The 15,219-nt window shown below is 46.7% G+C and overlaps 1 protein-coding gene across 2 annotated transcripts; it reads left to right on the top strand.

Moving 5' to 3' along the window:
* Positions 1 to 5,195: 5,195 nt before the first annotated feature.
* LOC149336233 (uncharacterized) lies at positions 5,196 to 14,511 on the top strand. 2 transcript variants are annotated; one of them, XM_089552760.1, is made up of 5 exons: positions 5,198 to 8,113; positions 8,188 to 8,269; positions 9,587 to 9,739; positions 11,771 to 12,298; positions 13,525 to 14,511. In XM_089552760.1, the coding sequence occupies exons 1-5, from the start codon at positions 7,781 to 7,783 to the stop codon at positions 14,094 to 14,096; spliced, it is 1,668 nt and encodes a 555-aa protein (XP_089408886.1). In that variant the 5' UTR covers positions 5,198 to 7,780; the 3' UTR covers positions 14,097 to 14,511. The 2 variants fall into 2 exon arrangements, with proteins under 2 accessions (XP_089408888.1, XP_089408886.1); XM_089552762.1 differs by lacking the exon at positions 11,771 to 12,298 and having other exon boundaries at positions 5,196 to 8,113.
* The last annotated feature ends 708 nt before the right edge of the window (positions 14,512 to 15,219 follow it).

The following is a 15,219-nucleotide window of genomic DNA, read 5'->3' as shown; positions in this document are numbered from 1 at the left end:
TAGGCTTTTGTACAGAATGCAAGAGGCAGTAACCCACTGCTTCGCTCACTGTCCATCAGGTTAAGTGCAAGCAGCTATTGCCTCTTCATTTGCCAAGCTGCATTGAGAGAAGCATGGCACATACACAGGGTACTCAACCACAGGCTGGCAGTTTCATTAAAAAAGAAATGTACAGAAAAAAAATGCGGACTACAGCACATTGTGTACAGATTGGTTTAAAGTGGCTCATTATGTCAGAAGCACTGTAGTACATGTAAAGAACAAGAAAGAAAAGCACTGTAGTACATGTAAAGAACAAGAAAGTAAAGCACTGTAGTACATGTAAAGAACAAGAAAGAAAAAAAGACTTTCAAAATCTGCTTGGATTTTACTGAAGAATGAGGCACTGTTATGGTGTCTACAGAAAAAAATATTACGTTATCTCCTCAAGCGTAGTGTAGTACCCTCTGTGGCTCTGGCACTGATCTACTGATATCAATGTCGCGGGTATCCCAGTTGCATTGGCCGCATTTTTATCGCGGCGAATAGCAAAAATGGTCTTGTGTTGTGCAATCTCAGCACATGTTTAAGAACCTCAGATGGTCATAATTAATTCATGCCCTCCACCGTGGCATCCCTCACTGTCCATGTGTTACTTAACCCTCACAATTAACAGTTAGTTCTCTCAACTATACTGTACTAGCATATGGGCCGCTGCGGTCGCTTAATAGGTTATGGCGCTTGGCTGCTGATCGGTCGCATTTCGATGGAAGCGAAATGCGAGAGACTTGTGCACTGTGCGATGCCAGTACACGTTAAAGAACCCCAGGTGGTTGAAATAGCACTATATTCTCTAAATATATGGTTCAACCATTGTCAGGGACATCCTAGACAACACAGTAACAGCTCCAACATGAGGTCTTCAGACAAAAATCTTTCTGGTCCCCATCCATGTAAAAATAAAAAGGGAACTGGCGATCAGATGTGCAGCACAGGGCTGTGGCTCTGAATCCCAAAGTTAATATGGTTTGCGAGCTAGAACTTGTATTGAAAACTTTGTATTTATATCATTTTTACGAAGGAAAATTTTTGTACAACTGGAAGTAATAATGAACCTCCAAGAAACCACACTGGCCATTTCACGCGATGTTAATTTGTAACAGTACTGGACACTTCCGTGCCGATTCAATGTGGCAGATTGCAGTTCTCCAGAGTTCTCCCTGCACACAGCCCGTTGTGAGCGTTTCCTGCTTTACGGGTTTCATGTAGAGTTTATATAGCAGCGAAATGTAGCGAACATGTAGCGAATTGAAATTTTCGCTACATGTTCATGTGGTTAAAACCTTTTGGAAGTGCGCTTGGTGTGCTTGATGGTAATGTCGTCCCACTGTCGAGTGACGGAAAACTGAAACTTAAAACGCGGTTTCTGTTGACCACGCCCAGAGAACTGGAAATATTTAGAGGATATCCAGAAGTGGTCTTAATCTCAAACATCATTATGACAGACCCATGAAGCATCCATGCGAGCATTTGCAAGAGATCATCTACCAGTAGACATCCACTTTTCTTGCATTTTGTGAATCAGAATACCACTTTGTGCGCATTGCTGAAACGCCAACTGGTGACTTTCTGTGAAAATTCACTATTAGACACAAATTAGACCGGTTCACTGTAGTATTGAGGCAATGAACGCCATCTGGCTCATAAAGGTTTTCAAACGGTTTACGCTGCAGGATATAGGCTCCAAAGAAGCCTCATGAATGGGGCTCTGTAAGGTGCATTCTTGAGAAGCACGGTTGTGTGTACCTAATGTATTTGCATAATGGTTGCAGAAAGACAGTAGAGCAGACCATTGTGTTCTCTTTAATGAAGGGTATACTAGCAACATGATGTCATGACTTAGATTTTTCGTTTCTGCCGTCAAAATTGACTGAAATAACTTCACTCAACCACGGGCTCTAACAGGGGGGCAATGAAATGTTGCATATGTTTGCGTGCATGTGCACGCGTATATTCGGCCGTGGCCGCAACATACAGTAGTGGAAGACTAAACGCCTGCTTTGTTGACCTCCTTTTACAAAATGGCAAGTGAGCCCACTGGCTTCTGTACAAAATATGCACTGAATGCCCCGGCCAGCTGTTACCGCGTCCGTCTGTCGTCACACACAAAGCAGGCGCTCGAACATCGTAGTATTAGTGGACATCATGTGGTGGTCCTTCAGTGCACGCTAAGCTGTAAGTAATTGGCAAATAGTAATGCTCTGTGCACCGTGATGTGCAAACAATAAATTTTGCTATATGCACGACACAGCTTAAGGCGCCATTCGCCGGCGCACTATCTTCGATTGGTTCTGCGCATGCGTGAAAACACAAGAATAGTTGTGAGAATGGGCGAACGATCCGCTGTTTCAACTGCTCCTCTGGCGCAGTGGACCAGTGCATTGTTTTTGGACGCGTAAGAGGGCAACCCAAATACACTTAGTGCTTTGTGTCCATTTTTTACTGATGCGCTTTCTTTTTTTTCAACAAAGCATTAAGAGCACAGAAATTCATTTACTATTGCAGGTGTGTTCACTTTTAGGTTGCGTTATAAGATGGTTTTGAGTGAAATCATTGTTCTAACCACTGTCTAGAAATCATTTTTTCAATGTCCTTTTCTTTTTCTACCCGTAAGCAGTAATTACGTGCACATGAATCAGTTACACCGCTCCCCTCCGGATGTGCGTTATCCCTTACATTGCATTATGAGATGCTTTGGAGACAAATTATAACCGTTTAAACGCCTTATACACTTGCTTGACAACACTCTTCCTAGATGGTTCTACATCATAGTGCATAGAGCAACCTCCCGTGTGAGTGTGCATGGAGTATCGGGCTTAACGTCCCAAAGCAGCTGAGTTTTTACAATGAGGGACGCCGTAGTGGAGGGCTCTGGAGAATTTGGACCACCTGGGGTTGCTTAACTTGTACTGACATTGCACAGTACACAGGCCTCTAGCATTTCGCCTCCATCAAAATGCGATCGCCGCGGCCGGGATCGAACCCGCATCTTTCGGGTCAGCAGCCAATCGAGTACCATAACCACTAAGCTAATGCGGAGGCTTTCAACGTTCATTGGCTGCAGGGCAGTGACGAACGGATGGTGGACGTGAACACCTAAATATATCGGAGCATGGCGCGCACGGAGCACCTGTCGAGCTCCGAAATGGAACCGGCTATCTGATCAAGACAAATACAGAGGATGACAGACGGTGAGCAGTGAGGCATTAGGCTTTAAATTTCGGGCTGCAACGCGGCCGGAAAGCAGCGAAGAAGCAGCCAGCGGGGGCAGTAGCGGCATACGTTCTCTGCAAAGCGCTACGTGCCAGTGCGAGTGTGAGAGGCTCGCAGCGACGTGGTCCGCACGCATATCGTCCCCCGTGCCGTCGTATATATGTTACGGGGCTCCGGTTTGCAACCAGCCGCTACCACGCACACCACACACAATTGAATGGGAACCAAGGCAGCAAGCGTAGCATGGCAGGCACCAGAACAGTTGTAACGGGTCGTGGTTTGGAGAGCAGTGATTGACATGTGCCGCGGGCACCGCGGGTCCTTGCTGCACAGCGGCACCAGCTGCACTACGGCCAGCCACGGCTACACCCGAGTTGAACATAACCCGAATCAATCCCAGATGGCGGCGGAGGGGTTGCGGTCGCTATGAATCGAGGCATAGCCTCCTCTGTGATCGAGGGCTCGTGAAGTCACTGCGGCGACAGCGAATCAAAAACCGAAAGACTTCGCTGCAATCATGGAGCCATCTAGCACCCACCGGAGAAACCCAGCTATGCTAAGCACGGCCCGGCCGTGTGCTAAGTTATGCATAGCTAAGTTGGTGAGCATATTATCTTTGCTTGGTGCTCTCTGCTGCGAGGCAGCGCAAGACATCACCGAAAATGCGGTCGTACAGCGATCTTGACCGTGACTTGGCTATGCGAGTCCAACTCCCCGCCCTCACCGGTAGAGGGCTTGTTTCTCCGGTGGGTGCAAGATGGCGCCACGAGTTCCACTGCTGCGAAGTATTTCGGCAAGTACCCCACTTAAATGTAGTATAAAGCAAAACTGACCATCAAATGCAACCTTTGTGCGAAATTTGAGCCCCAACAAAAGTGCGGTTGGGCTGAGAGAATTTTTTTTTCGATTTTCCCTGATTTACGCAAAGTTTAGCAGCTCCACCAAAAACGTGATTCCAGTGGCGTTCACGCAAACTAACAGCGCTGCAGTCGAGTCCTGCTTCCGGCCATAGAGTAAGAAACTCTATGCTTCCGGCCCAGCGCATCGTCTGCTACACGCGGAGCGCAGAGGCTGTGCGCATGTGCTTTATATGCGATATTTGGAACGAAGCAGCTTGTTCATGTTTTGTGACACGATAATAATGTGCTGAGATTAACATAAGTGCCGCGAAGTCCGCGAAACTCCAACGAAAACCTCTTTTATGTGTGCATTGTCACGCGAACGACTTGAAGGTGATCGCTTTCATGACGGCATTTTTTTTTTTTTTCCGTGGTAAGACAATCTCTCATTCCCCTTAAAAATTGGAGTTCGAGATTAGAAGGTTGAAACAGCGAAATAATCTCGTGCTTCGTATTGGTCGTTTTGCAAATATTAACTGCGGCAGAACACTTTATCCGAGTATGCTTACCCTAAAGACTTCCTTCATTGCACATTTCTTTCCAGCTCTTGCGAGCATTTGCATGACGCATTTTCTTCCTCGCGAATATCTGGGCTAGAGGAGGAGCGTGTGGACATGCGATTTAGGAGGAAGTACTGCATGTATAGCCACAGATCTATGGCTTTAAGGTGTGCCGACTCTCATGCATTGCTTGCCTGCACAGAGCGCGAAGGCTTTCGAGACCGGCCGAGTACCTCCGCTCTGTCGCTGAGGTACGGTAGAGGTGCGAAAAAACGAATGTTGATGAGAAAGCAGTAGATATTCGGTCATTGTTGACGTACCGGAAGTGTTTCAAGTTCCTCTCGAAAACATATACTATTGCGTGAAATTACACATTAAAATAATTTGCCTTCCAAGTTGTAGAGGTGGGGAAATAACTAAACGGAGCACGATATCCTCTTTGAAGTGTAATTATGCCTTCCCTATTAAAAACGAAGAAACAATAACCATCATTCATATATACGCACCATTGAGCTTGCAATAGGGGATATTCAAAATTCCGCAAGTGCGCTTTCCCGCATAACAATGTTGCCCCAAACAAGATGGCTGACCATGCGTTTCCAGCTGAAACAAAGCAAGAAAGACTGGTTGGTTGTTTGATTCTTCCAAAATACGTTTCTTACATTCTATCCACACCTTTAGCGCTTGTCCTGTAGCTCACGTAGTTCCTTTATTGCGAAGTCGGCCGTCTTGTTTGGGGCAAATAGTTATGTGGGAAAGCGCACTTGCGGAATTTTGAATATCCCCTATTGCAGTTAGGAATCGCGAAAGGGGTTTGAAGGCATATATGATCCTACATTCGTCCGCATCTCTTACTGCTGTACTACTATCGCGTTTTTTCGATAGTGCTACCCAATCCACGTTCACACGGAACGCCCGCGTCTACTATATAGCTTCGTATATGGGACGTTTATTTTGCATGAGAAAATATCAGCGTTTTGCGTTTCTGTGCCTCGCGCCCGACTGCCTTTATCTCCTGTCACAATTAAGTTCATTTTCGCTCACAAACCACTGAGACTTAGGTACCGGTTTCAGTTAGTGAGATCACTAATTCCGGGATTGACGCTCAGCAGCAAAGGAACTGGCCAATTAAAAGATTATTAAAGCAAGAGCAGTGTGAAGAACGTACTACACCTGGGAGCTAGTCACGGGTGCTAGTTCCGATTTTCTTGTTGTAGTAGTAGCTTTCTTCCTTCACCTTTTGAAGATGTTGAAACCGATTTCATATCGTATGAGATGAGAAAAACAAATTTAAATTATGTAGCTCAAATTTTCGATCGTTTTACATGTGGCATTTCAAAAAAATATTATTTCACGGATTTAGAGGAAGATATCACAACAGCTTTTGTCTTTTGCCGGAATGGTTGCAAAGTGTGTGTGAAAGAAGGTGCATGGTGGGAATGGGTCAGTCAGGCGCGCAACGCCTGTACGGGACACCCGCGGTATATAAATGGAAGTGTCGAGGAGAAATTCGACTATTGCCCATTTGCTCGTTCGAACACATTACCGAAGTTGTCCCGAGAGGTTTTGTGACGAATTTGGCATCTTTGCATAAAGCTAATCCGGTATAGGTGTTTCACATAGAAACATTATAGTCGTGCAGTTTTCTAAGAATTGCATTAAGAGCTATACACTTTAAAACCATAATTCTCTCATACGTTCCACTGCAGCTCTTTGAGCGCGCACTACCGGGCGGCTTGTTTCGCGGTTGATCTCAGCAGTTCCATCTTATATATACGTAATTCACAATAACATTTCTCCTAAGCACTCACAACGACTTTTGCACCCGTTTCAAAGAGCCAAAAGAACACACGTTTTGACTCTGGATGATAAGCAATGAAAATAGACGTTATGATCACAACCGGAGCTTAGAGCAAATACTCATGTTTTAAACTCTCCGCTTTAATGCCGAATAGAGGTGAGCTCAATGAAAGACTATAAAGAAAACGCCCCGCGGGCATGCATGGTTACCCCGCCTCTGGTTCCTGTGTTTTGCTATGGCAGTAGCGGACGACAGCGCTCGACCGGAAGCAACACTCGACTGCAGCGCTTTTAGTTCTCGTGACCTCCACTGGGAATCGAAACTCGCCCTGCACTAGGCTCGCACTAGGACGGACGCGCAGCCAGCCGCACTGGCAAAACGAGTACGAAAGTGCTGCATTCTTTGAACTGGTGCAAAAGTGTAGCCAATCGAGCGCTGCTCTCCAAACCCCGACTCTAGAGGTGTCCTCGACCGGGTTCCTGGGTGCTTTCGCTTGCTGCGGTGGTTCCCGTTCAATTGTGTGTGGTGTGTGTTTGGATAGTGCAGCTCGGGCAGCTGGCGACGGCGCGTGCGGGCAACGTCGCTGCGAGCTCCTCGCACTGGCACACGGCGCCTTGCCGAAAACGTATGCGGCCACTGGCAGCATTGGCTGCTTCCTTACTGCATTCCGGCCGCGTTGCAGCCCGACCTTTGAGGCCTCTGCCTTCACCGTCTCTTACACTCTGTCTGTTTTGATCAGCTGGCCGGTTCGACTTCGGAGCTCTCCGATAGATGCTCCGCGCGCCATGTTCTAATACTTCGATGCTCACAATGTGACGTTACTGACGTCCACCATCCGCTCGTCATTGCCCTGCTGCGCCGCTCGTGATTACGTTTGAAGGACGATAGACATAAAATTACGATGCGCAGAAACGAACACGACCGCCTTCTTGGTTATAGAGATGCTCTGTAGGCAATAGCAACACTTCTCTTGGCCGAAAAGAAATTTTAATTTGGTTTTCTTCACAGGTGTTACTGAGACCTCACAATTCAACACCCATCGGTAGCGACATCTCCGTGACGTGCAGTCGATGCGACATAAACAACATGACGTCATGCATATACCTATGACGCGTAGCAGAGCGCCGTGACGCACAAGGCTGGATCAGCAGGATCTCGCTCACCGATCTCTCGTGTCACGACTTTCTTGACCAGTGCTCCGCAAGTTCCATGTGCTTAGTGCGATCCGTGCTCGCGACTTTGCGGCCGGTTATAATTTCTGCCTGTGTGCTTCGTTTGGTGCGGCTTCCCATCGATTCTCCTTCCGAAGCTATTTTGAGAGACTGGTCATGGTGATCAATTGTGTGGTAGATTCCTGCCCCAGTAAAGTGGGCGACGCTGTTGTGCTTCACGCTTTCCCCAGCGATGAAGAGCAACGAACAGCATGGATAAACTTTGTACGCGCCTCAGGACGCTTCCATTGGACCCCACAGAAGAAGAGCAGAATTTGCTCCCTTCATTTCTCTCCGGACTTATACAACCTGAACCCGGTGTACATGATGGAGTTTGGGTTGTCAGTGAAGCAGCTGCGCCTGAAGCCTGGCGCCGTGCCAAACATATACCCCAACCTTAACAGCATTACTCAAAACGTCGTGAGAGTGCCGAAGTCACCGAAACGCCACGTTTGTATATCAACCTGCACTTTACGCGAGGCTTCTATGTTCCTCTTGACTGACGTTTTGTTCAAATAACGCAGGTCAGCGAGGAGTCTCAGTGCACGACTGCAAGTTCACTGGCCTTCAGCTGTGACAACTTGGCGCTGGAGTCTACAAGTGCGGGTATGTGTGTTTGTCAAATGTGTCTGTTTTCTCGCTTGCATGTAAACCCCGCATTGTTTTCCTAGTCCTTATAGAATATATTTTGGTCGTTGCGCAAGAATGCACCTTACGCAGTCCACGCATTTGAGGCGGTCGTCCCACTGGCGCCGACAAGGCCTATCATGAGCTGAATAGTGTTGTTTAACGGTGTCGTTGAAGAAATAAAAAAATTTCTTAAAGGGGCTGCGAAACACTGCTTGGGGGGATACTGGCTATACTTCAGGTGGGTTCTTTATGTCACACAGATGCTGACTTAAAAAGAATTACAGGAATCGATGCACAGGAACAGGAGTTATTCAGTGGAGAAATTTCAAAATACAAGCAAACAAAACGCTGCCCTCAACTCGATTTTGGCGGGGCTTCCCACTCCTATTTCGCTCTCCCAATGACGGCACCTGGCGCAACCAATCAAAACAGCCAGCCAGAGCACGTCGCGGAAGTTTGCACTCCATGGTTGCCTGCTCTCTGTAACTCGTTTTTGCTGAGACTGGCAGCGTCGTTTCCATGCCAGAGCACCCCTGGTGGTGTATTTTTATTTTACTTGCTTTCCAGGGCTTTTATCTAAGACAAACAAGTTGTTTTTGTTGATCTAATATAAAACGCAGACAGGTGCAAAATGTGTCTATTTATTCACACAATTTGCAGTATATTTACTGTTTGTCCGATCATCAAGCTCGCGCCAGGTGATGTCATATCAGCTGCTAAAAACCGGCCACTGTGTAGCGACACCAACAGAGCCATGAAGTTGTTTTTGGGAGGACATTAAAGTATTAAAAAACGGAATATGCGCGGTATTACCGACGCTAATAGCACCATTATAACTCAATGTATGCAATCAACAGGCAAAACAGTTAACTAAGGTTGTGTTTCTGGGCCCCTTTAACGCCATAGCATTCTTCGAGTTGTGTGCCTACAAGCCGTGGTCATTACACCACTTTAAAATGATAGGAGCATGAATGTGCACCGACCGCTGAAAACACCTAAATAGTGTGCTAGCATGCTGCATATCCTAAACCAAACACAAATGCAACCGCTAGCATCAGGACAGCTCTTAGTGCTTGCTGCATACGTGACGACAGCGTCGCGAGATGTTCTTTCATGACACCTGATCAGATCCTCTGTAATCTTCAATTCAGGTATCTCGCTCAAAATCAGTGTTCTTCTGGTAATGATGACAAGATACCACGGCTAGCAGCACCTTTTTACTTTCATTTTTATTTCATTAATAAACTGTTTAACAATAATTATTGCATGCATTGTTATTGCCTCACCCCATAGATGTAACTGTGCCTGGCCTCAGCGACTCCGTGCCATGGAAAGATGAAGGGACTCAAGTCTACATTCAGGTTGCAAGGAAGAAGACACAGGCAGCTTTGAAATTAAGAACAAGGTCATTTGGCACACAAACGGATGTTGAAAGAAAGGAAATAGGTGTGTATGGACGTTTATCACTTTTGCAAGGAAATGCGATTGCGTGTTTAGAGAAGGAAGCTGGACATGCACTGCTGCCTTTGGATATGAAGGTAATTTATTCTATTCTCTAAAATGTGTGTCGCATAAAGTATATTTGGAATACAGACGAACCTGACAGTCATGTGGATGACGTTCATTTTATCCAAAGTTTGTGGTAAGTTGATTTCCTATATTGCATCAAGTAATACTGAGTCTGACAAAATTAAGTGGCATTTTTTTTTAAGTATGTTATGTGTATATGCCTTTTATGAGACCCTACCATGTCGTTTTTCAAGTTCTTCAGCCCAGCCAAGCTCTCCTCACCAAGACCCTTACTACCAGCAGCCTGCCCTAGGGACGCGATATAACTAATCGGAGTTGAAGTGTTCAAGCACATCAGTGGCAGATGTTGACCTCGTTAACCATTTAGATTTCTAGTGGTAAAGACCTCTCACCTTGCGCAAGTATCTTCATTATAGGGCGTCTTTGTGATGTTGGCGGCCGTCTCAGGCGACATCTGACGAACTGTGCATCAATGACATGTTGCCACATATCTTCATGCGTCTCATCATGTGGATTTTTGGCAGCATCGTCTGTTGTTCCTGGGCCCGCGCATTGACAAGGTAGCCTGGTGTGCTGTGCACGGAGCCTATCAGCTGCACTGTCTGCATGCTGTGTAGTTGTGGTAGCAGCACAAAACATGGAGAGACAGATGCTGTCCCATTGCTCAAAACATATTCTCATAATAGCACCAGCCGCATTCATAATAAGTGAGCGTTCATTATAGCTGCTGCCATTATAAGTGGGCCCTGTTCTACATGCAATGACTTTCTCTGTAATTTAGAAGTTGGCGTTGAGGAGTAGGAATTAGAGGTACTCTTGGACTTAAGGGGTCTCAAGTGAGACGGATTGTGAACAAACTGTGCACTGTGGCAGGTGGCTGTTAAATTAATGACTGGCCGCTAGAGGTCGCTCGGGAAGAGCAACCTATGCCGCACAAGCCCCACTGGTAGCAGCGGCTGCCATTGCAGGGTTGTGGCACATCACTTAATTGATGCACCACTGCGCCAGGAGTGGTTTGAGGAATCCCAGGAATCTGTGAATGATAAGTAGATATTGACCAATTCTATGGCAGGCTACACGCCTTTCAATAATTTTGGAGCCTAACGGTACTAGGTAAAAAGTGAACTATTCAATATTAGTTAATTAGTTAATGAGCCTGCTAGTTAGCACCTCTTGGTTGCATTCTGATGCATTTCACCGCTGACAGTGCTATGCCTAAAAAAGCACTCTTTTAAACTCAAAAAGCCTATTTTTAAAAATTATTTATAGTCTTAGATGAAACATCCTGTATACTGACAATGATTGGTTTATGTTTGGTTTATGTGGGTTTAACGTCCCAAAGTGACTCAGGCTATGAGGGACGCTGTAGTGAAGAGCTCCGGAAATTTCAACCACCTGGGGTTCTTTAACGTGCACTGACATCGCACAGAACACGGGCCTCTAGAATTTTGCCTCCATCGAAATTCGACCACCGCGGCCGGGAACGAACCCGCGTCTTTTGGGTTCAGCAGCCGAGCGCCAAAACCACTGAGCCGCCGTGGCGGCTATGTAGGAGCCCAAGCAAGTCCAAGCTTATGCCTTGTGCACGTACTGGGATTAAGAAAAGAAAAACTGGTTAGTTAAAGATTTACAAGAGGAACTATAGCTGTATTAGCACAGTATCACTATGGCTTTCACAGAATGAGATGTCTTATCATAGTGATTAGAAGTGTATCAAGTTTTCACATAGATCACTGTGTGTCTCTTCTTCCTTGCCTTCTCCTCCGTTTCTTATCTTAAAGAGGAACAGACTCAACTGTTGCCTGACCAGCTAGCTTCTGCAGATATCGAGCACGCACCAGTTATACAACAGCAAGACGTGGGACAATCGCCGTACCAGCCTGTTTCTGCGGAGATTGAAAGTATGTGCACTGAAACATTCTTAATTTTATTTTATTTTATTGCCAGGTCTAACTGCTCGTCGCGTGGTCCGTGGCCCATGGACCCCCCTGCTCCTCGAGGAACCGCCACCGCACCTAACAGATGGTGTGACGTCAGCCTCTCCGTTGCTATGGCGACGCGAGACGTCAGCTTGCTCTCTCCGCCGCAGCCAGGAGGAGCCGGTCATGCCGCTCTCCTCGAGGAGTCTCGCCATGGAAGTCACCGACGAAGAGTCTATATCTGAATCTAGTTGCTCTACTGCTTCTGAACACTTTAACTCTAAGGTGACAGCCAAGCAAGCTAGGAAGAATGCAAGAAAGAGGTTACGACGTGCCCAAGAAACGGAAGAACAACGAGAAGAACGACTGCAGAAACGACGAGAAGCCGAAGCAGCTAAACGAGCTGTATCGAGTTCAGAAGCTGGCATTAGGCAAGCTAAACGGAATGAAGCCAGGCGGAAACAACGTGCCCAGGAAACAGAGGAACAACGAGAAGAACGTTTGCGAAAACGACGAGAATCAGAAGCAGCTAAGCAAGCCACTTCAAGTTCAGAATGTGAGTCCAGCTGTGCTATACGGAATGAAGCTAGGAGACGAAGATGTGTAAATTTCGCATCAACAGGAAGCCTCTGAATGGTGATGAGTGTGAGGAGTGCCACAGACACGGATTTGCTGAACACTTGTGTGGCATACTTAACTCTCATGTCATCAAAGGGTGTCCTGCAAATGTGTTGTTCTTTACTTTTTTTTCCAGTCCGCTTTTGAGCTGTTCAGTCGATGTGTTCAAATATGGCTCATAGATGGGATGGATCAGCATTCTGGACAGGCTGAGATTGTTCGACTCTTGATCACAGATTACTGCTGTCACCAAATGACCTTTTGTTACAAGGTGCAAAAGCACTATCTTTTAGACTTTGCATGCTTGCAAGCTCTTCTGTCCCCAATTTGTTTGCAGGGCTGCGTACAGAACTGCCACCTCAAAAGTATTATCTTCCATTTGATGCAGTAGGACAGGATCTTGAAGTAGCAGGGCAAGTGGCAGCAGCAATGAAGTTGACATGTGATAGTGTAATCAAGCTTGATTTGGTGACTTCTAAATAGGCCGCAATGTAGGAGAAATCTGGCTGCAACGTTCAGTCTGCATCAACAGTTTGTAGAGTGCTTGCGCAATGTGCACCTGACAATAAAAACCAAAGCACAAGAGTCCGTGTATTTTGGGTAAAGTGCTTGAGACCACCTGGTTTGTTAGTCTCTGTGGCTCTACTATTGTGTAAGTATTGCTTTTACCACCTGCAGCTACACTTGAGGGCAGTGTGTCCCTCAGGCAGTCTATATGAGGGTGATTTGCTGGACGGCGGTCAAGTTGCCTGCTTTATTCCAAGTGTTGTATAGGTGCCATAGTGGGATACAACTTAAGAACAAAGCGGCTTTTCCCCTTCAAAGGACTCCGCTTTCCAGCCAATGGTGTGGGCCAATTCTCATGACCCTGCTAGGGTGACAATGCAGGGAGTGGTGCCACAATGGAGAGAGGGGTCTATCCCCAACTATGGAGGGGGGACTACCCCCTTTCATCTGCCACTCCCTGCATTGTCACGCTAGCAGGACAATGAAAATCGGCCGATGCCATTGGCTGGAGGGGTGGTTCTTTGACGGGGAAAAGCTGCTTCGTTCCTAAAACTTATCCGACTATAGTCAACACTCTATTTTGTGAGCACCTTGGTTCCTGTCTTTTTGTGATTTTTTGCATCCCAGGCTCATGGGTTTTTGGATTTTACTGTGCAGCCCTGGTCACCACACATGACAAGCATCGCACGCCTCCTGGAGAAAATCCGGAAGGTGAAATGTGGCTTGCAAGCCTCTATGCAGCAGATGCTGATACCAGTGTAGAAAATGGTCAAGGTAAACACAGCGACAAGCAGCTGCATCATTGTAGCTACTGCAGCAAGGACTTCAAAAGGAGATGCCACCTGGAGGAACACGTCCTCACCCACACCGGTGACCGTCCATACCAGTGCGACTCCTGTGGCAGCAGATTTGCGAAGAAGTGCAACCTGATAAAACACCTCCCCATCCACACGGGTGCTCGTCCATACCGCTGTGACTATTGCGGCATCAGGTTTGCACAGAGTGGCACATTGGTAATGCACGTCCGCAGGCACACGGGCGAAAAGCCATTCAGGTGCCAGTTGTGCCCTATGGCCTTTGCGCGAAAGGCAAACCTTGTGAGGCACATGCTAATCCACAAGGGTGAAAAACCATTCCAATGTCGCTTTTGCCCAGCAGCATTCAGGCAAAAGTCCTCTTTAAAATGCCATGAAGTGACGAAACATGCAAGCAAAATGACAGTTTCATGAGATTGTGGTGCCTTTTACTAGCATTAGCGGCGACAGGCATTGCTGGCCAACCTGTGTTGCTGTTCATTTTCTATTGTATTACCCTGACATTCACAGCCTCGTGCTTGAGGAAACACATTTTTCCCTGCCTTCAAGGAAGTGCAGCCGGCCAAACAGGCTATTGCAACCAGCCGGGCTGCTGACGTCATGGTCCGCAGGAACATGAACGTTTGAGTGCAGTGCGGCTGTGCGGGGACCCAGGGGTCTGCAAGCCCCAAACTCTTCTGCATACAATAAAGTTTCTATGATGATGATGATGCAGCCTCAAGGTAATATAGCCTTGTTTTCGTGTAGGGACTTTAAAAGTCTCTCCTTTATGTGTGAAAATAAAACAAAATTCTGTATTGCACCAGTCAGTGCAATACAGTTTGTCAAATTATTGTCTCTCCCTTGCATGTAAGTTTGAAATTTCATGGTTGTAAATATTGTGTCCTCAAAATTCTAATCACCACCATCACCACCCTGCTACTTGCTCTATTTGGCCCAGTGCATTCAGGAATCTTCTAGGGTAAAGTAAATTTGTTTTAAGGAAGTAATTACTCCTTGGCATCCACCCATGCACAGCCATACGACTACAGGGGAAAACTCTTCTGATTTCCCAGAAACGTCATAGTTGAAGGAAAAGTGGTATGTTTCTGACGTAGTTAAACCGAGTGGACTTGCGAAAGCATGTGTTTAGCCTGAATGGATTGTGGTTTTGCTTTGCTGGGTCGTCGGCACGTCTGGCGACGATATTAGACTCAGATTAAGCTCTGCCTGTTCGCGCCGCAGATGGAAGTTGATGAAAACGACGGTGTGCAATGAACAGCGCGAGAGCGTGACACGAGGCATGATCCACTGCAGCGGGTTAGAAGCCCAGTTTCGATAATATTGATTTTAATTCTGTATGGGCTGCTGCTATGCTAGGTTTGGCCAAGGCCACCCTCCCATTGGCTGCAGCTTATGCGAAACTCCTCCTAACCCGGCTTACACGAGTTACTCCAAGGCTTCACACAAGATTATTGTTTGGGACCGCGTTAAGTAATGCTTTCGCACTAAAGTTTGCCCTTGTTCGCAGATCGAAATTATGAACTGTCTGCGGCAG

Source organism: Amblyomma mixtum, chromosome 7 (assembly GCF_055824585.1).
Source record: "Amblyomma mixtum isolate Tamu chromosome 7, ASM5582458v1, whole genome shotgun sequence".
NCBI lineage: Eukaryota > Metazoa > Arthropoda > Arachnida > Ixodida > Ixodidae > Amblyomma > Amblyomma mixtum.
The sequence above is the reverse complement of the archived record's forward strand: the minus strand, read 5'-3'. Positions and strand labels throughout refer to the sequence as shown.